The 21,290-nt window shown below is 43.3% G+C and overlaps 1 protein-coding gene across 1 annotated transcript; it reads right to left on the reverse strand.

Annotated features, from left to right (window-relative positions):
- Positions 1 to 332: 332 nt before the first annotated feature.
- On the reverse strand, positions 333 to 20,782 carry LOC310706179 (interleukin-1 receptor type 2-like). The gene is made up of 9 exons (XM_083501561.1): positions 20,646 to 20,782; positions 17,854 to 17,981; positions 17,496 to 17,754; positions 12,264 to 12,438; positions 9,701 to 9,875; positions 8,065 to 8,130; positions 3,854 to 3,989; positions 1,689 to 1,834; positions 333 to 697 (listed from the first exon to the last, which is right to left on the reverse strand). Exons 1-9 carry the CDS (start codon positions 20,657 to 20,659, stop codon positions 570 to 572), a joined length of 1,227 nt encoding a protein of 408 aa, XP_083357687.1. The 5' UTR covers positions 20,660 to 20,782; the 3' UTR covers positions 333 to 569.
- Positions 20,783 to 21,290: the final 508 nt, after the last annotated feature.

Raw genomic sequence — 21,290 nt, forward strand, 5'->3', positions numbered from 1 at the left:
ACAGATCGTGAAGCTGAGGCTCCAATACTTTGGCCACCTCATGAGAAGAGAAGACTCCTTGGAAAAGACCCTGATGTTGGGAGAAAGATGGAGGGCAGAAGGAGAAGGGGACGACAGAGGACGAGATGGCTGGACAGTGTTCTCGAAGCTACGAACATGAGTCTGACCAAACTGCGGGAGGCAGTGGAAGACAGGAGTGCCTGGCATGCTCTGGTCCATGGGGTCACGAAGAGTTGGACACGACTAAACGGCTAAACAACAAACAACAACAAGATGAGCTATGGCCCTTCTGACACACCTTCTGCTTCTGAAAGGACCAGCCTTATTTCTGACTAGTGTGAGGAGCCTCAAGCAGCAAATTTGAGAGGTAAATTAACTGGCAACAATTTACAATTTATTTCATTAATATATATTTTTACCACCATGGGAAATTACATCAGGCTTTTCTGCCTCTGCCAGCAAAATATCTTGGGTGATTTTTGTTTTCATCCAAAAGGTTTCTTGATATATTGGAGCAGATTACTGAGCGGTTGGCTTGTTTTCATGCTAAAAGAAGAACATTTTGTCCTTTAGGATTTGGTTGCAATATATCCCCTTGCTGATCTTCTCTTCCAACATTTATGCAGGCACACTCCTCCCGCAATCGCGACAACCAGAGCCACAGGAATGAGTGCCAAGTACCAAGACGTATCGCGTTCTATAAAAATAAAATAAAAGTTGGTGTCAAACTTTGCGCAGCCGAAATAAAAAAGGAGGGGTGTTATTTCATAAAGCCCACATATTTCAAACGGAGTATTGAATTCCCAGAAAGGTCGTATGACATTTGAGGAAGAAAAATGGAGGAAACTAAGTTAAAATGTTTAACAGCATAAAAGAAGAACAGCTCTTCTAGATCTGGGGAACTACCGTATTGGCCTGAATATAAGCCTCACTCCCCCCCCCCCCAATTCCGAAAGGAGAGAGCGAGGAAGAGGAAAGGCTGCCAGCAACGCAGTGCGGCTGCCCCACCACCCCACCCCCAGTATGCAGCCAGGAGCAGTGAGGAAGGGAGCGGCTTATATTCAGGTATTTTTTCTTCCCCCCTGCAATTTTAAAGGTGTGGCTTATATTTGGGTGTGGCTTGTATTCGGGCCAATACGGTATAATCTTGCCCAATATCCCATTTCCAAGAGAGGCCAGCCATATTTGAAGAAAGTGGATAGGAAGTTCCTTGATCCCTCTTTCATAATACAGTGGTACTTCGGGTTACAAACTTAATTCGTTCTGGAGATCCGTTCTTAACCCGAAACTGTTCTTAACCTAAGGTGCACTTTTGCTAATGGGGCAAAGTTCGCAACCCGAGGTACTACTTCCGGGTTAGTGGAGTTTGTAACTCGAGCCATTTGTAACCCAAGGTACCACTGTACCTCGTGGAACCACTCTCTCTTAGCCCAACAAACACCCTTATACTGTCTGAGAATTGTTCCATGTAGCCAAATGCTGTCTACACTGACTGATAGCACCCCCCAGGCTTTCAAACAAAGGGTTAACCCTAGCCTATCTTGAGTTGGAAGAATTAAATATTCTCTTTGCAGTTACCAACGCAGCCATGATGCGCAATCAGGTTCTCAACCCTGGTAAAGATCTTGCAGAGCTGAACCATACATTAACAAGTAGGGCAAGAATAGTATTCGTACACAGACACATACCTTGTTGCTTTACTTGTGCTGCACGTATTTCATGCCCGAGACTATTATGGGCAACGCATGTGAAGTCTGTATTGAAATCAGCTTCTTTCACGGGGTCAAAAATCAAGGGGACCTCAATGTAATTTTCATCATTTTCTACAAGTTCCCTAAAACAAAGAAACAATAATTTATAGGATCACCTTTTTTAAAATTGATAGCATTTCAAGATCACTGTAATTTGATTATTATTTTTTTAGTCTAGCATTGTGTGGTGGGTGGGTAACGAGGTGCATAACTATGGGCACAGCATTTTATAGCACATGGGAATACGTTCATTTCACTGCAACACCCTGATTTTGAATATTTTGTATTCAAAATAGTAAGAAAAGTGGGTTTGACAGGATCTCAGTAGTGAACCATTGTAATGCAGTTGTTAGTGTGTCAGGGGGCTTCCAGACTGCAACCAGGGTGTTGGCATGCTCAAACTTTTGGGATTTCCCCCAGGAAGGAAAAAAATCCAGATTCAATGGGAGGGAATATGGGCTGCCATTTTGATGCCAACAACATCATATGGACCCTGCAAAAAACTTGCATGCAGGAGGAGCACCAATCCCACAATAACCACCTGTCTGGAAGCACTTTCAGACTAAAACCAGGACAATGCGGATTCATATTCTCATTCAGCCACAAAGTATACTATGGTGACTGAATCTGATTGGAATGCGGTTTAAAGGTGAAAATATAATAAATGATGTAGAAAGGAAGCTGCAGCCCAAGATAGGGAAACAGGTATTAGGGACCTCATAGCTACTATAAATAAATTAAGATTTGCAGGGCCTGGCGAACTTCATCCAAGAGTACTAAAAGAACTCGCAGATACAGTCTCAGAGCCTCTGTCTATAATCGTTGAAAATTCTTGGCAAATGGATGAAGTCCCCATGGACTGGAGGCATTAAAAAGGAGCGGGAAGAGGAACCGGGAAATGACCGACTGGTCAGCTTGACATCGATACCAGGAATGGTTCTGGAACAGATAATTAAACAGTCCGTCTGTGAGCACTTAGAAAAGGATGTTGCGATTACAAAGAGCCAGCATGGGTTTCTCAAAAGCAAATTATGCCGGACTGATCGTATTTCTTTTTTTTGATAGAGTTTCAAACTTGGTGGATCAGGGGAATGCTGGGGATGTAGCACATCTTGATTTCAGTAAGGCTTTCGACAAAGTCCCCCGTGATAGTCTTGTGGAGAAGCTGGAAAGCTAGATGATGTTACGGTTAGGTGGCTAGCTGGAGGTGATGCCAAAGTGAAGTGTAAGAGAACTATACAAAAATGGTCAGCCTCATCTTGAATTGGGATGGGAGGAGACACAGAGATGCTTCCTTCTCATTGCTGAATCCAAAGCTATGGCAGGGCGGTAGTGGCTAGAAACCTAACAGAGGACCAAGATCTGTTAATGCTGTGAGCCTTTTCATCTTGTGTGTTGTTGTTTAGTCGTTTAGTCGTGTCCGACTCTTCGTGACCCCATGGACCAGAGCACACCAGGCACTCCTGTCTTCCACTGCCTCCCGCAGTTTGGTCAAACTCATGCTGGTAGCTTCGAGAACAATGTCCAACCATCTCGTCCTCTGTCGTCCCCTTCTCCTTGTGCCCTCCATCTTTCCCAACATCAGGCTCTTTCCCAGGGAGTCTTCTCTTCTCATGAGGTGGCCAAAGTATTGGAGCCTCAGCTTCACGATCTGTCCTTCCAGTGAGCACTCAGGGCTGATTTCCTTCAGAATGGATAGGTTTGATCTTCTTGCAGTCCATGGGACTCTCAGGAGTCTCCTCCAGCACCATAATTCAAAAGCATCAATTCTTTGGCGATCAGCCTTCTTTATGGTCCAGCTCTCACTTCCATACATCACTACTGGGAAAACCATAGCTTTTACTATACGGACCTTTGTTGGCAAGGTGATGTCTCTACTTTTTAAGAAGCTGTCTAGGTTTGTCATTGCTTTTCTCCCAAGAAGCAGGCGTCTTTTAATTTCGTGGCTGCTGTCACCATCTTGTGTATATATGTGTAAATAGAACCACATATCCCAAAGATACTGCTGTCTCAAGTGACCTCCATTTTAAAGAAACTAAACCTAAGGTATGTTTTGGCACCTCTCACTGCTCAGAGATTGGGGTGAGCGTAATAATACTTACTGACGTTCTCCTTCTGTAACTCTGCCCTTTTGATAAAGCCTACCAATGTAAGTCTTGTTGGCTAGCCACCAAACCTCAGTATAAAAATGGCTGCTTTCTCCAGTAAGCACTTTGCATATCATTGTCAGTCGAGAACCTAGTTTTAAAAGGAAACATGGAAGCAAGAACAAACAAATGTTGAGTACTATGTTGAGCAATAATGGATATCACCACTCCTTAATTCTTAAGTCTTCTGAAGAGCTCAATACATTCTTATTTCAGCTGACATTCAACGGCCAGGATTAAGTAGGTGTATTTTTGTTTTTATTGCATGCCCTTTGTTTTAATTGTTACCAAATCAGACTCCTTGGGAAAGGTGTGTTAGAAACTGAACTAAATAAACCAAGAAGTCTACCCGGAGAAGCAATTAGCCATTATTCATCACGTAAAGGTAAAGGGACCCCTGAAAATTAGGTCCAGTCATGACCGACTCTGGGGTTGCGGTGCTCATCTCGCTTTATTGGCCGAGGGAGCCGGCGTACAGCTTCTGGGTCATGTGGCCAGCATGACTAAGCCACTTCTGGCGAACCAGAGCAGCGCACAGAAATGTCGTTTACCTTCCTGCCAAAGTGGTACCTATTTATCTACTTGCACTTTGACGTGCTTTCAAACTGCTAGGTTGGCAGGAGATTCATCATGTAAATAAATGTAAATGTTTTTAGTAAAACAGGTGGAAGAAGAAAATATAATTCTCACACCACTTCTGGAGTCTGATTACCTGTGGACACTTAAAGTGTTGCAAATGTCTTGGTTTTTGGCCCACTTCCAATGCAAATATTGGGCAGCCAGTTCAGCGCTTGGCATACACCAGTCAAATATTGTTGTTAAACACTGCATGGTGCCAGGAATGCCACAGTATAGACAGCAGCTTACAATTTTCATATATTTGTAAGATTTATATCCCACTTTTCATCACCAAGCAATTCAGGGTTGGTCGCAACAAAAGAAATGTATCACCATTATAAGAGAACAAAGGAGGCAGTCATGGTGAGTTCCAGCACCTTTTTTTTCTAGAAAAATAGCACTGAATGTCCTAATAAAAAGAATGCTTTAAAAATACTTGAGTATTATTTGGCAACATTTGACCAAGCCTTTTTTGACCAATCATCCAGCCTAGTAGGGGAACCAAGAAATAGGTGGATCAGCTCTAGAGCATTGCAATAAACAACTGCCACACTTCAGAGCTTTTATCACCAGCTAACAAGAATCTAGGGACACGGGTGGCGCTGTGGGTTAAACCACAGAGCCTAGGACTTGCCGATCAGAAGGTTGGCGGTTCGAATCCCTGCAACGGGGTGAGCTCCCATTGCTCAGTCCCTGCTCCTGCCAACCTAGCAGTTCAAAAGCATGTCAAAGTTCAAGTAGATAAATAGGTACCGCTCCTTTACCTTTAGCTAACAAGAATCTAATAGGATCAATAAAATGCAGCCAACCCCAACAATCTCAAGGCAAAAGTGACAGATAATTGTCCTGGCTGAGTGAAATACCTCAGGCAACAAGAGCCCACAGAAGCAACATTTCCCAGAGATGCCTGAAGCCTCAAAATAAAAACACTTATTTAGTCAACATCCCAAAAAGAGGAGTTGGAAGAGATGCTGGTGGCAAGTGAGTTTTTGAGCAGAGTCTGAACAGTTTCTTACAGAATTAAAGCAATAAGAGCCAAGCTTGTTTAGCTGATGACCCTTTCTATTTATGCTAGCCAGCAACGTGCGGCTTAACCACATCCTTCTTGACTAAGGCAAACATTCCAATAGCCTAGAATAGCATGCGTCACTGTACTTGTTTGCACATGGAATATTTTATTGCTGCAGAGAAGTTTTTGGTTTTTTTAATGACATTTGCTGGATATCATTCAAAAGCACAGTATCAGCCGGAGATGCCCCTGTCTTCACAGGGCATTAGGTACAAAATATCCTTCTCCCATGAAGGCACAATAAAAATACGTGCTTTGTTTGAAAGGAAATCACTTTCAAACTCGTGCAAATATTTAGCAATACCGATCACTTCCTCAACGCTTTTTTTTTAAAAAAATGTGCCAAGTTAGACTTGAGAACACAGTGAACCCTTTGATACATACCATCTGTACTTGTCCGAATGATTACCAAGATGCAATAAAATTACACATGTTGTTGTAAAATTGTCTGATACAATTTGTTTAAAATTAATACAAATTATTTTTTTAAAAGATGAAAAAACAGCCTAGATTTAGCGACAATAGAGGCCAACCTAGAAACCTACTGCCTATCGATTGCAGAGGTCATGTTGACATCCTCATTTCCTTCTATATTTGAAGACTTGCTCACACAGAATCCATGGTAGCTCACTAGGCTAGGCTCCAGACCATGAGGTTCTTGGTTCAAATTACCCAGAGTCCCTGTAACTTGCATCAATTCTTTTTAGGACCTGTAGACAAGCACACATCTCAGATCAGCTTCTGGGCTCCATATCCCAGCCAGCTTTTGACCTCTAGGCTGCCACAGTGTGTTATATACATGGGGTTGCCTCTGAAGATGGTTCAGAAACTTCAGCTGGTACAGAATTCAGCCGTTGCTTACCAGGGCAAGATGGTATGAGCATATACAGTGGTACCTCGGGTTACAAACGCTTCAGGTTACAGACTCCGCTAACCTGGAAGTAGTACCTCGGGTTAAGAACTTTACCTCAGGATGAGAACAGAAATCGTGTGGCAGCAGCACGGCAGCAGCAGGAGGCCCCATTAGCTAAAGTGGTACCTCAGGTTAAGAACTGTTTCAGGTTAAGAATGGACCTCCGGAATGAATTAAGTTCTTAACCAGAGGTACCACTGTAATGTCAATCTTGGCCTGACTGAACTGGCTGCCAGTTAGTTTCCAGGTCTGATTCAAAGTGCCATTTTTGATCTATGAAGCCTTAAACTGCTCAGGACTGCAATACTTCAAGGACCGAAGCGGCCTTTTCTGAGGTGGCCCCTTGCTTGTGGAAGACTCTCCCCAGGGAGCCTTGACTGGTGCCTTCATTACATATCTTTAGGGTCCAGGCAAAAATATTCCTCTTCTCCCAAACCTTTGGCTAATTAAACAATATATAGCCTTTTAAAACTGCTCCGGGGGGGGGGGGGCAGACAGTATTGTTTTCTTTTGTTACTACAATATGCATTTCGGTGTTGTAGTATTGCAAACCACCCTGTGATCCTCAAATGAAGGGCAATATAGAAGTTTAATAAAAATAAAAAGATTTTGGTAGGAGGTCTGGTGAAAACCTTTAGGTTAATAATGGGGGGGGGTGGCTTTTCCATTTCTTTCGCAAAACTGGTTTATCCAAAGAGCACACACATTCCTACATTTCCGGAATAGCTATTAAACAGAAGAAATAAGTGTTCCATATTGATGACTTTTCCCCAAACATACAGAACACTCTTTTCTGCACTACACCTATGTCATCTTTTTTTTCTACTTCAAGTGTCGTGCATAGGTTCTCACAACGATATGGACCATGTCTTTGACACCATGGTAGAGGAACAAAGTGCCAAGACTTTTTAAAGTGTTGTCCAAAGAAGAAAGCAAGTGCAAGCAACAAGATGTCTTGGGAATTGTAGTTTGATGAGGGTGATCTGCCAAGACCTCTAACACCTAGACCCCTACACCACCCCTAGACAGAACTTCAGTTTCAAAAGATCCCTGGATAAGGAGAATTAGAGCCAAAAACCTATTTTCCTGTATTCAAGTTGTACTTGTTCCATTTGTTTTAAAATACATGGAAGCCGCAGGTGGTTGAGTGGTCACCATGTCCGGCCAGCTGTTTGTTCAGTCAAAATCACACCAGCCTGGTTTCTGCCCAAATAACTGGCAAGGAAAAGGTTCAGCTCCTCCACTCCTTTCCTCAGTTTTGAAGACATGAAGGAACAAGGGGGGGGCAGGGGGGAGAATCATGACATGACACAATATGTGTAAGTTTGGTTTGGCCCTGTTCGCAAAAGGCTGAATTGTGGATACTCCTCAGGATGCAACAGACATCATTAGTTCTGCCACAATTATAGCAAAGTCAGTAAAGCCACCATTAGCTGTTATTATGGTTGGAACTACTGTAGTACTAAAACCCACTGGTAAGAAATTTAAAACTGAGTTATAATTCTTATTTTGTAACATAATGGTACTTTGTTTTCAGAAACTACTTGACTAAATTGTTGGTCTTACCAAGACCTGCTAGTGTAACCTTTTCATTTGGGTAGACAATCACAGGTCGGCTTCTCTTCTTTTGGCCTAGTGAGAGTTCAGAGAAAAGATGTTGCAGAGAATTACATCCACTTTTCTGATACAGCAATAGTTTATTTACCAGGATAAAGAAATAACCTCTCTCAAAAGAATAAGGCACGGCTGAAATGTAATTGTTATCACCAGAATGAACATCGACCAGAATTCCAGTGCATTCAGAGATCTTGTCTCTCTCTCTCTCTCTTTCCTCTCTCTTTGCTCTGTGAAATTTTCAGAGGTTCTCAGCTTGTTTAAAATAAATTGAAATGGGGGAAGAATGTGCAGTTCTTACATTGATCTGAAAACACATTAAGCATACTACCACCCCCTGCTGGTCAGCCTGACTAACAGGTAAATTAACATATATTTCTATATTTATTTAACAGAGCAGCAGACAAAGAAACCTGTACAAATTTAAAAATAAAAGGGGAAAGTGAGATAGGTATATTTGTCTACCCTTTCCCACTATTAGTTAAATATTGCATTCCCCAAGCTAATGGAAATCACCTCCCAGGGCTCTCTTTTGGCATAAATTACTTGGTTTTGCAAGCGGAGGCATTTAAGCCACAAGCATTCTACCTCCCACAAAGGCTGCGAATTCCTCACACTTCCACTGGCCACTAGCCAGCGATCTTAGTTCTCTTCTGAAACTATTTCAAGCTCTTATCGGAAGCAAATAGCTGGAATGTTGCGCTGGATAAGCTCAGGGCTTTAGCAATTGGCAGTTGCAATGATGAGAAAGAGTAGGAGTCTTTTCTTTCGCTGCCAGAATACATCCCAGGAAAGCTGTTTAGAGTCAGGATGTGCATATTCCGTGCATCTGCAGTTGGGCAACTTTTCTGACCCTGAGGGAGACATTCTTTTGACCTCAACAGAAGAGTGTTTTGGGCTGTGACGATACATGGGGAGAAGAGGGTTACCCGTTTCCTTCCCATTGGTGACCCCATACAAGAAAATTCAGCCCCACACAGGAGACTCAAAAATACAGTGGTACCTCAGGTTACAGACGCTTCAGGTTACAGACTCCGCTAACCCAGAAATATTACCTTGGGTTAAAAACTTTGCTTCAGGATGAGAACAGAAATCGTGCGGCGGCAGTGGGAGGCCCCATTAGCTAAACCTGGTACCTCAGGTTAAGAACAGACCTCCAGAACAAATTAAGTTCTTAACCCGAGGTACCACTGTAGCCTTCTTTTGGTGACAACAGAGAACTGTTTTCAAGTCTCAATATCTCCCTGTGGAGCGATAAGGGGCTAGATGGGGAGGCCCCATGGCTCGCATCTGGTCCATGGGGCGTAAGTTCTCCACCTCTGGTCTAAACTGACTGGCAATGGCTCTCCAGGTTTGCAGTCTTTTCCTGCTACAAATTAACCTTTCATTTGCATATCTTGTGTTCTGAGCAATGACTCCTTGTGACGCATATTTCAACAATATGCACATTTGTATAATTGATCCATGTGGAAAATATAAAATTTACTTCATACCAAATTTGTATTTTTTAAGCAAAGAAAAGTGGATCATCTGTATGTACAGTCCTGCTCATCATTGCGTACTTTAGTAGTTCAAGAGTAAACATTACCAAGTGTTTCTAACTGAATGGTCCTGGTGATGTTATATTGTCCAGCTTCGTGCCGAAAGGTTAGCTGACAAGTATAGTAGCCTGAATCATCCAAGGACACAGAGTTTATGATGAGATAATTTGTGCCCTTCAAAACAGCAAATTTTTTATTGTCAATGTCCAAAGGTATTGAGTCCTAGAAACAAAAAAATAAAAGTACACAAATAAAATGGGCAGCTGAACATTTAGTAGCGAAATACAATGCTTCAGTGCCAAGAAATCTTAAGGTGATTTTTCCCCCCAGTCAATTCTTAATGTCACTGAGCTAGTTTAACACCCACTGATGCAGCAGTGATGGCATTTTGGAAAGGCCATGAAACACTGGAAAGACTTTGCGGCAGGGGTCTGATTCCTGACAGATTCCAAAGCAGAAAAGTGCCTCAAATAAGCTTTTTATACACAATGTCCACATAAAGCTTAAATGCCACTGTTTATTACTGTGTACATGAGCACAGAGGATCTTGCAGTAAGCACCAGACTCACACCTTTCCCCCTCCTTCTCTCCCCACAGAGTCGGAATAAGAGTTATTTTCATTTTCCACGAATCCTGGTTTATTACATTCAAAGCAAGGGCAGTGGTTTAAAACAAGCTCTGACCAGTTTTAAAACAGGCCAACTTAAAAAACAAACAAACCATGGATTATGAAGCTGGCTTCCTTAACTAAGCAGGGTTTGCAAGTGTGGCTATTTGGTTTATGCTTTGACTCTCTTCAGTTTCCGTGTGGTGCCAGGAAAGGAGAGCACTCTTTGTTAAAGTCTTGCAATAAGCCACATGGTTACACAATAATGACTAACTGTTGTAGTGGCAGCGTAAGTGGAAAATTCCATATTGTATTGATCAACCAAAGATAGATTAAATGAGGACAAGCCTCCGTTTCTGGTCCATATCACTTTCACATGTGTTCACCCAAAAAACTTTTCCATCCCATATGTGCACTAATGTTTTATTTATTTAGTTATTAAAAATCTGAACAAAAATCAACATTTGGGTGCTTATTCTTAACTGCATTTTCTCTTAAAACGTGCATTTTGTTTTCTCTCCGGATATGTATTTTTAAACATGTTCTGATCATTTATATTGAACCGAAAATTATGTCAACAGCATCTGGAGAAGTGTGAGATCTGACGGGCGTGTTCTGATCCACACATTAGTCAGTCCAGGAATTGCAGATTAGGTCAGTTCATATCAGAATGAGCAATGATCAAATTCCTCAGGCAAACCTGATCAAAATGGTTCTCCATCACAAAATCAACTTGGCACGATTCCAGAATAACTTTGTAAAAGGATATTGTGATCCTGGGCTTCACTTTCCATTATTGGCCAGACACTATTATCACTAAATAAAAACTCATGGTCTAGTCAGTTGCTGACAGACCTGGTTTCTTGTGAAAGGGCTATAAACTACAGATAAATTTAGCAGGGCTCTGCAGGATTTCAGAACTACTGCCCTCCAGTTACCAAGTCATTAGTGTCAAAATTAAATGTGCACCATGCACCTTCATAATTCAATAAAATTTACACGTGGAAAATGGTTTGTTTAGAATTTGGATGGAGTGGATGGCTTTAACCAAGAGAAAAGGAGGAAATTAGTTTTAGCGAACTAAATTAAGTGCTGTGCAGTTCCAAAAAAATAAAATAGCCTCAGGCTTTGGACTCAACTTAGCATGGTTCTCTTGGAGCAGAACTAATGCTGTATCTAGTCTAGCATTCTGAGTCTAACATGCTTCTGGACATAACCAAGGCACAATGGCAACAACCTTTTCTTTTGGCATCAGTATCTGATGTTCAGGGCTATGCTAAGGTTACCAGATTTTTTTCAATGAATCCAGGGACACTTTTCAACTTCAGTAGGAATTATAGGATTTTGTATGGGGACTGATTTGTAAATCCGGGGACTGTTCCCAGGAAACAGGGACATCTGGTAACCTTAGGCTATGCTGCCTCTGAACATAAAGAACATTTGGGGGTTTTTTGGGGGGGAGCTCATGATGGACCTCTTCTTTGTGAAAACAGCTTGTCATCTTAAATGCAAATATTCTACAAACAAAGCAACCTAATGAAACTTTCAGGCTATTGTACCAAAGCTTTAACTCAAGAGCACATCTGCAGGCCACCATAATCTAAGGTCTTTTTTCAAAGCTACAGCTGATTAATCTGATCCTAGGCTAAGGATGGTTAATTTATGTCCCTTGAGATATGGTTGAACTACAGCTCCCATAATCCTGGACCCCTGGTCATGCCAGCTGCAGATGGTGGAAATCTAGCAACACCTGGAGGACCATAGCAGCCCCATCCCTGGCCTTAGCAGAGTTGGCCACAATTACACTAAGATGGCAATTCAAATGAATGGGCTTAGGCATGTCATAACCCAGAATAGGACCCTGTGCAATTTCTACCATGTTGTCAGCGTCTTATATTATTCTGCCTTTCGTTCTGAGTGCAGTGCAGATGATAGTCCCCTGTGGGTTTGGATATTGGAAGTCCAAGTTCAAACTGCCATGAAGAAATTACCCATAATAATACCTTGTACCATTTGAGTTCGTAGTTTGTATTCTTTTGTACAAAACTCTCCAAGGCGGGACAGACAACCTTTCCAGGACTAAATGTGAAAGCCTTCTGGAGATAGGAAATATTTCGAACAGCGCTTTTCTCCACAACTGTGAGATGAACAGACACATCAGCACAGTAAGAAGAATTCCTGCAGGTGGAGGGCAAATGGGCACGGGGAGAGAAGAAGAAACACGACAGTCATACACAACAAGGGAAGATTTATCATTGCACCATAACCCACCATTGCTTTTTATTATTCAGATTTAACCATCTTGAACAATTAAGTACACACAGGACACTAAAATCACCGCCCTCTGAAAAAGCATCATTGGTTGGCAACTTGATTCTTCAGACAATACAAAATACTCTGGCTGAGGGACCTGAACTACACACACCCTGCTGATTTCAGAGCACACTGAACACAAGGGCCAATATGACAATATGGCTCGTGGGCTGGTTAAATGACCATGGGCCTTAGGTTGCCGACCCCTGGTCTGGAGGCTCTGTGGGCCTCAGCCGACAGTTCTGTCTTTTAAGCTGAGTAGCTGTCAGTCGGGAAGTCTCCCTGAGCTTGTGCAGCAGCTGCTATAAATTGAGAAAATTATTTCGGGAGGAAGGACAAAGCACCGCAAGCCTTGAGGAAAGAGCGGGTGGGGGAGAGGTCTGTCTTGTGATGTTTCTCTAACCTGAGAGACAACGAACAATAAGCCATTACAGTAACAAGTTAGTGGAACCAGGACTGAAGGACTGAGCAAGAAGACACAGACAGAAGAGATCCTTAGTTGCTGGAGACTGTTGTTGTTGTTTAAAGTTCCTTGCTCATGAGGAGAAGCACAAGCCAAGGTCTGTATCTGAGACTGTACAGGGATTTTTGTAGGCAGGAACCTGCTTCATCCCCCCCTTTTTTTATTTTTACTCAGATGAATGTCCTGTACGTCTAACTCGACAAACACACAAACAATAATATCATATGGCAGTGGTTTTCAACCAGGGTGCCTTGAATGGTAGTCAGGGGTGCTGCTGGCAACTCTGGCTTCTGTCCCTCTTTCCTTCCTCCCCTCCCTATTCTGATGCCCTCTTGCATCTCTGCCTCTAAAAGGCTGTTTGTTGCGGCAGCCCTGGCAATAAGCTCCACCTGTGAATGTTGCCTCTGGAGGGCAGCTCTCTTTGGGGCAGGGAGGGCAGCTCAAAGACCAGGAGCAGCTGCCCAGGGGACTCCCAAGGAGAGGGGAGAGGAGAGGAGGCTGAGGGAACACTCCACAAGGGAGGGTGTTTGGAAAAAAAGGGTGAGGGACTGCCAGCTCTGCAGGCAAGGGATGATAGAACTGGGCTCCTGAGCCCCACAGGGGTGCATACAGAAAGAATGTAGTTGGTCAAGTGATCTGTGGACTCAAAAAGTCCGAAAACCTCTGCCAAAGGTGTATGTTGTTCTGAAAAAGGTGTATGTTGTTCTGCTCCTGATTACTTGGCAAGGAACTGCATAGGTTTGACTTGGATTTTTCATTCAGATATAATATCTTCCAGATGAATTTGCTTGTGGGATTAATATAGAGGCATTATAATGGAAATCACATTATGAAAGAAAACGACATCAGCTGCTGACTTTTTCACCAAAAAAAATCATTTACATATCCTCTGCAATAAGTGACCTCTTTCTGCACATATGCCAGTCCCCCTGAGGTTTACACTGGAAGTCTTGCATACTTTTCATTGCACATGTCTCTTTCCACTCAGTGGAGTAACTTCTGGTATTAAGTACATTGCAACGCCACAGGACACTGAGCACATCTGTGTTTCTCTACCTTGGGACACTTTTCTGCTAAAATATTGCACAGAGGTAGTGTAAGAGCTGTTTCGTCACTATCAGGCTCAACAGCGTCAGTATCACTCTCAGCAGAGATTTTTTTGGGGGGAGGGACACATATTTTCTGTTTATCAGCAATGACCAATTTAAGACATTTGAAAAAATACAAGCCCATCCCCTTCCATCTTCCGTTTCTTACTGGAGGGCTAAATGTGATCGAAATTACTTGTGGATGTCACTTTTAGCCATTGACTGCTACAAGGATTACAGTGGTACCTCAGGTTACATACGCTTCAGGTTACAGACTCCACTAACCCAGAAATAGTGCTTCAGGTTAAGAACTTTGCTTCAGGATGAGAACAGAAATCGGGTGGGAGCAGTGGGAGGTCCCATTAGCTAAAGTGGTGCTTCAGGTTAAGAACAGTTTCAGGTTAAGAACAGACCTCTGGAACAAATTAAGTACGTAACCAGAGGTAGCACTGTACACAAATCCAGATGTTCAAACAGGTGGCAACAGGTGGGACCACAAGAGACCAGTTGTGTAAGGCACCACTTTCTGCACTCTAGACAGGATCCCTATTCTAAATGCATGCCCTGAACAGACATCACGGACAGTTTAAGGCCAAACCGTGCCAGCTACTGGTGCTTATCACCCATGAACTGGTTTTTTAATTACTTCTTTTCTTCCGCTTTTTAACAAAATGCAGACACTGAGGCTATAACTTGAGGAGGAAAATTGATGTCGTGGTGGGGAGGTTTCTTGACCTTCCCTTTCCTTGAGCCATTTTCAATAAAAATCACACCCATTCTTGCCCATGGAAGTGTACGTTAGGCTGCTGCAAGGCTTCTGCCTGGCTACTTGCATTCATCAAGCCCAGAAGGAAGCTTCTCTTTTTCCAACCCCATATCGTGGACTATTCATTAGGTAAAGGTAAAGGGACCCCTGACCATTAGGTCCAGTCGTGGCCGACTCTGGGGTTGCAGTGCTCATCTCGCTTTATTGGCCAAGGGAGCCGGCGTACAGCTTCCGGGTCATGTGGCCAGCATGACTAAGCCGCTTCTGGCGAACCAGAGCAGTGCACGGAAACGCCGTATACCTTCCTGCCGGAGCAGTACCTATTTATCTACTTGCACTTTGACACAGTGGCGTAGCGTGGGTTGTCAGCACCCGGGGCAAGGTAAGTAATTTGCGCCCCCTAACCTGTGGATTTGCGCCCCCTAACCCTAACCCCCAGATGTTGCGCCTGGTGTGGCCGGCCCCCCCTGCACCCCCCACGCTACGCCACTGCTTTGACATGCTTTTGAACTGCTAGTTTGGCAGGAGCAGGGACCGAGCAACAGGAGCTCACCCCGTCGCAGGGATTTGAACTGCCGACCTTCTGATTGGCAAGTCCTAGGCTCTGTGGTTTCACTCACAGCGTCACCCGCATCCCGGACTATTCATTAGCCCACACTAAAAACAAAGCAGCACTTAATGTGACCATTAATAACCACAATTGTAACCATTAATAAGTATGCATGGTGCTTTCTAGAGTGATAATGTTAATAATCATCAAAACATTGCAGGGTCTTCAAAGCTCATTTCATGCTCCTCTCCTTGCAAAAGACACAGATGCCCCAAGCTCTTTCCCTCAACTAGTTGCATTTCAGTGAGTGCTTTGCCCTTCCTCTTTCCATACCACCTGCAAAGTGCCACATGCGTATGAAAAGGTAAAAAATATGTAAAGGGCCCCAGTCAAAGATGACTGTGGGGTTGCAGTGCTCATCTCGCTTTCTGGCTGAAGGAGTTGGTGTTTGTCCACAGTTTTCTGGGTCATGTGGCCAGCATGACTGAACCTCTTCTGGTGCAACGGGACACTGTGACGAGTGCCAGAGCGCACAGAAACACCGTTTACCTTCCCACCACAGCAGTACCTATTTATCTACTCGCACTGGTGTGCTTTCGAACTGTTAGGCTGGCAGGAGCTGGGACAGAGCAACAGGAGCTCGCTCCATTGCAGGGATTCGAACTGCCAACATTTTGGCCGCAAGCCCAAGAAGCTCAGTGGTTTAGACCACAGCGCCACCCGCATCCCTTGTAGTGCCAGACATACAAAGAGTTCAAGACATCTCCTTGCAGGAGAAACATGACTCCTCACTCCACACATGAAACAAGGATGCCAAAGAAAGGAAGCGTAAGTCACTTCCACATTCTGTGACCGCCATTTAATAATAATAATAATAATAATAATAATAATAATAATAATGTCCAGAGCTGAGGAGCCATACCCTCTTGTGTCTAGGCTTCACATTGTATTTGTGATGGATGTAACATGTCGTTCCTTCTCTTGCAAGGGCTGCACTTCCCTCAGGAACAATAATGCCTGAGTTGAAAGTAGCCACATGATCCAATGCACCTAAACATTATTATAATGCAACAGTGACTTTGGGAGGGGATGGTATTCCCGTGACAGTCACACCAAGCTTCAGTTATAGGATCTGAGCCTTGTTCTTAGTAATGAAAGAATAGTTACACTGAAGTGTGCCCAACTCCTAGGGGCAGAGGGGTCTTTGGCCCCCTCAATATTTGCTGGCAGGGGATCAGGTCCCCTTAATGTTGAGGGGGTGGAGGAGGGCTAGCACAGCACAGTTCACTGGGTGGCTCCTCCTGAGCGTGAGAGAGGAAGCTGTTCCATGTTGGGTTCCCTGCTTGGCCTCTCCCTGAAGATGCGAGTCGCACATATGACATGTATGCACGCCACATGCCACACACACCAATATTGGGTACAATATGGTACCTTTGGTACACCGAAGTTATGTGGATGAAGATGGCCTCAGAGAAGGTAAAGGTAGAGGTACCCCTGCCTGTACGGGCCAGTCGTGACCGACTCTGGGGTTGCGCGCCCCTCTCGCTTAAGAGGCCGGGGGCCAGCGCTGTCCGAAGACACTTCTGGGTCACGTGGCCAGCGTGATGAAGCTGCTCTGGCGAGCCAGCACCAGCGCAGCACACGGAAACGCCGTTTACCTTCCCGCTATAAAGCGGTACCTATTTATCTACTTGCACTTAAGGGTGCTTTCGAACTGCTAGGTGGGCAGGAGCTGGGACTGAACAACGGGAGTTCACCCCGCCGCAGGGATTCGAACCGCCGACCATACGATCGGCAAGTCCTAGGCGCTGAGGTTTTACCCACAGCGCCACCGCGTCCCTGGCCTCAGATACATTGCAGCAAAAAAAATCCAATGCATTCAGTCTCTGCTCTAAAGAACTCTTACTTCTAGATGTATCTTACCTTCTCCAACACTTGATAAACAGTACCCCAGATCTGTCTTGTAAATCCATTGCCAGTGATGCGTGAATATGCATGTTATCTGGTTAACCCTATGTAGCCTAGGCTAACAGTCTTGTGCCTTAGAATGCCTACCTTCGAGTGCAGATATATTCCCCAGAATCCTCACTGGAAGCTGGCAAAAACCAAAGAGCATCATCTTGTAAGAGTATTCTTGTTTTTCTGTATCCTGCAGGGATAATTGTTGCTGAACCATTTTTCCCCCAGGTGAGATTCAAGGGCTGATCAAAAGCATCCATATGTTTGTATCTCAAAGGAGGGCATTTGAGGACCACTGGTTCTCCTGCCAGTACAAAGGTGGGCCTGAAATGCACGGTGCGATCTTGGCAATTATCTACATAAAAAAAAGAATGGCTTTGTATTAAAAAGAAGAAGAAAGAAACACTGGAATGTTCGAAACCAGGATTTGGCTATTGATGGTTACTGCTTTCACCTGCACTTCCCGTACGCTGGATTCTGAAGGCAGAAGTATCCAATGTATTGGCAATGAAAATACATAAGAGCCTGGGCAGCATATTCCGTAGAAAACAGGAAAGAGAAAGATGGATGACACCTTGGAACCTGCGAATGAGAAGAAGAGTGTCATAACAACAGAAGTGTTCTAAACGAGATGGTGACTAAACTACTTTTTTTAGAACAAACTGTTAAGGCATGAGAAAAGCCCGCCAGAAATATCTCTTCAACTGCCTGACAGCCTTGTCTCTAGAGCTCCTGGGCTTAAAATTGGGACTGGCATTGCTCCAGAAGCTGGTGAAAACATGGATTGGATTCACTTTACATAGTGGTGGCCAACCTTCTTAACAAGCAGGCCACCACAACTCAAGCCCAGAGTACAAAACAGTGTCTCTGCTGTGGACAATGAAGTGCATATGCTGCACTGCTCCATCACAAGTGCTTGGAGTAACTTTGCTTCTCGTCTATTGAATTTGGGAGCAAATAGTCTAGTACTGGACTAGAAGACTTCAGACTGGATTATGGCATAGATGAACTCATGGAACCCTCCTGTTCCATCCTGAAGTACCACAGTTTCCGGCTGCCTGGGGTAGGTTTGCCAGGCATGTTCTAAAACCAGGGTGACCAAATTGGTACCTGTTAGATATTTTGGACGACAACGAACACCATCTGATGCTCAGCCTGTATATATGTGCGTAAAAAACCCCCTCATATATCACAAAGGCACCACAGCTTCCAATGACCTATGAACCAAGACCAAAGTATTCTACGCTTTTTTAAAAAAAATGTAAATCACTTTGAGGCTTCTTTTTGTAGTAAGTTGACAAGTAAACATAACAAATCAAAATAAATGTGTTGGCCTCCCCTGAAGTGTCTCAACACTCGGAAGCTGGGCTGTGTGCAACTGGAGGTGAACAACTTAATGTGTTGTTCTTAATATGGATTACCTCAGGCATCCATTTTCACCTCAACTTTCTCCATTCCACATTATTTCTCTCAACTGACAGTTGACTGCTCTTCTCTGCTGACTAGAACCACCAGCCAACCAAAGTCTTATTGTTTTCCAGACCAATCAAAATGAATTTACGTGATCCAAGCCACATCTACAAATACTAAAAGTGATGATCTCTCTCAGTTTTCAGAATCTACTGCCAAGCAGCTACTGCTAAACAGGCCTGCAATATAGTAACAGCACAAGGTTGTGACTTTGACAGTCACACTCTGACATCAACACAGACCACATAACTTCCCCTCCCCCCAGCACAAAACATACCGATAATCATGGGCACAACATATATTCATATTTAAGTCCTGTGACCTCCTAAATTCAGGGGGCTTAAAGCCAGGTGCTTCTAGTATTGCTTGCTGAAAGGCTTCCAAAACACTGTATTTTAAGCTTGTTATCATCACACAATCTTTTTAGTGCAACCAAAGTTTACTTTAGAAGGGATACTGTTTGCTAAAGAGAGATGGTTCTATTGCGAGCAAACCCAAATCTTTCCTTAGATTATTTATGTATTTAAAGTATGTTTGGGAAAAGACAAAGGAAAGCATGACTTTGGCTAGAACTCAACTTTCAGCAATTTAAAATTATTATTCTGGCTTATTATTCTGGTTTCTTATTGCTGTTTCCTAAACTCCACAGGAAGAAGCTTGCTGAAGGATGTTTGAATTACGTTCATGGTTACCAACTATTAGGTATCTGAGCACTGAAAATGCATGGTCTACACATTACTCAATACATTTTGTGCAAGTTCATGTTTCCGGTTCCAATCTGAAACGTGAGTCATGTCCTCCAAACCAGGATATAAGCCAAAATCAAAATACGGGAAGTGGGCACATTGTCTTTCTCTAAAATTTAACCTTCTGAATATAGCTAACCAAGCTTTTTCTGTACCATCTAAAGTTCTTCTGACAGCAACTCCAGCCACTGGCCAGCCTTAGCCCCCTAGATTGTGAGGATGATTTTCCTATCCTTGGGGACATCAGCTAGAACCCAAGTCCATTGGCTCCCAGTGAGAGTGGTGGATACATGGTTGCTTTGGGCAAGAGAAAGGGGGCTCTCTGGTGGGAAAGAGAGGTACATGCGTAGGATAGCATGCACAGGGAAATGCTGAGGTGCAAATCAGTCCCCTTTGGCATAAAGTCAAGGGGGAATAGGCAACAGAATGTGGAAAGGGGCCAACAGAACTCTATGTCCTTAGAAGACTAGGAGTACAAAGCCATGTGCCACAAATCTACATATAGCAGTTTATATGCATGGATGCAAATCTAGACTGACTTCTGTCCTATAAGCAAAGTTGCAAAAGCAGGAAAGGACAGCAGATCCAGGGCTAAGAGCCCCTGGACCACCCACGAAAACATCCCACAGTGGGCGGTTTTAGTCCTGAGTTTTTGGAGTGGGCATTGTCCATTTACCTCTCAGCAGAACAGACAAAGGGTCACCCATTGCTCCATGCTGTAAACCAACCAATATTGACTATATTTCATGCCCTTCATGCATGAAAACCAAACCAAAACCTCATGGAAGTCTTTCATTCCTTGACAAAAGGTTTCAATTTTTAGTCATATGGAATCTACAGAGTTTTACTCCACCAAATATAGTTCTGTGAAGACCTCTGCATACATATTATAGTCAATAAACAGTTGCGAGAACCATCAGCACTCATATGCTTGGTCCATTACCTCCCCGCCCCTACTTTTGAACAAACAATCAAACTGTCCATGTTTTTTTTACTCTGCTATCTCCACAAAGAAGCATTTCACACTTACCCAGATCTCTCCATCTTTTGTCTTGGAACTTTTCAAAGAGCTGTAAAGTATTTTATCTTAATGGAAGAGTCTCAGCAGATGGACTTATATATATCTATATATATCAGAAAAACTTACGAAAACTTTCCCAAGTTACCCAATTCTGATTTGTCAGAACAAAAGAGGTATGAGGTACACCTTTCCAGCGTTTTGAGGCTATGGGGAACAAAAAAACCCAATACTTGTTCAAAGCAAGGGGAAGTGACTTCCTTTTTTATGACGCTGTTTCTTTCCAGTGGAGGGAAAAACTTGCAATTAACCTCAGACAACAAAAGTCATTTTGCCGTTGCCAATCAGTTAACAATGTTAGCATTTGTAGGGCTGTCAGACAGGAAAAAAGAAATTAAGTTGATCTTCTACGTTATAACCATCAACTGGTTGCATTATTAATTTTTTATTATTCATTAAATTTCTATACCACCTTTCATGAGAAGACCACAGGATGATTTACAATATAAAAACACAAAAATATGTAACAAAGTAACAAAGCAAAAACACTCACACAAGTTAAAAGGCCATAGATTGTTTAATTAGCCAAAAGCCTGGGAAAAGAGAAATGTTTTTGCCTGATGCCAAATATATATAAATATATATGAGGAGAGCATT

The sequence above is a fragment of the Podarcis liolepis genome, assembly GCF_965112155.1.
Source record: "Podarcis liolepis genome assembly, chromosome: 4".
NCBI lineage: Eukaryota > Metazoa > Chordata > Lepidosauria > Squamata > Lacertidae > Podarcis > Podarcis liolepis.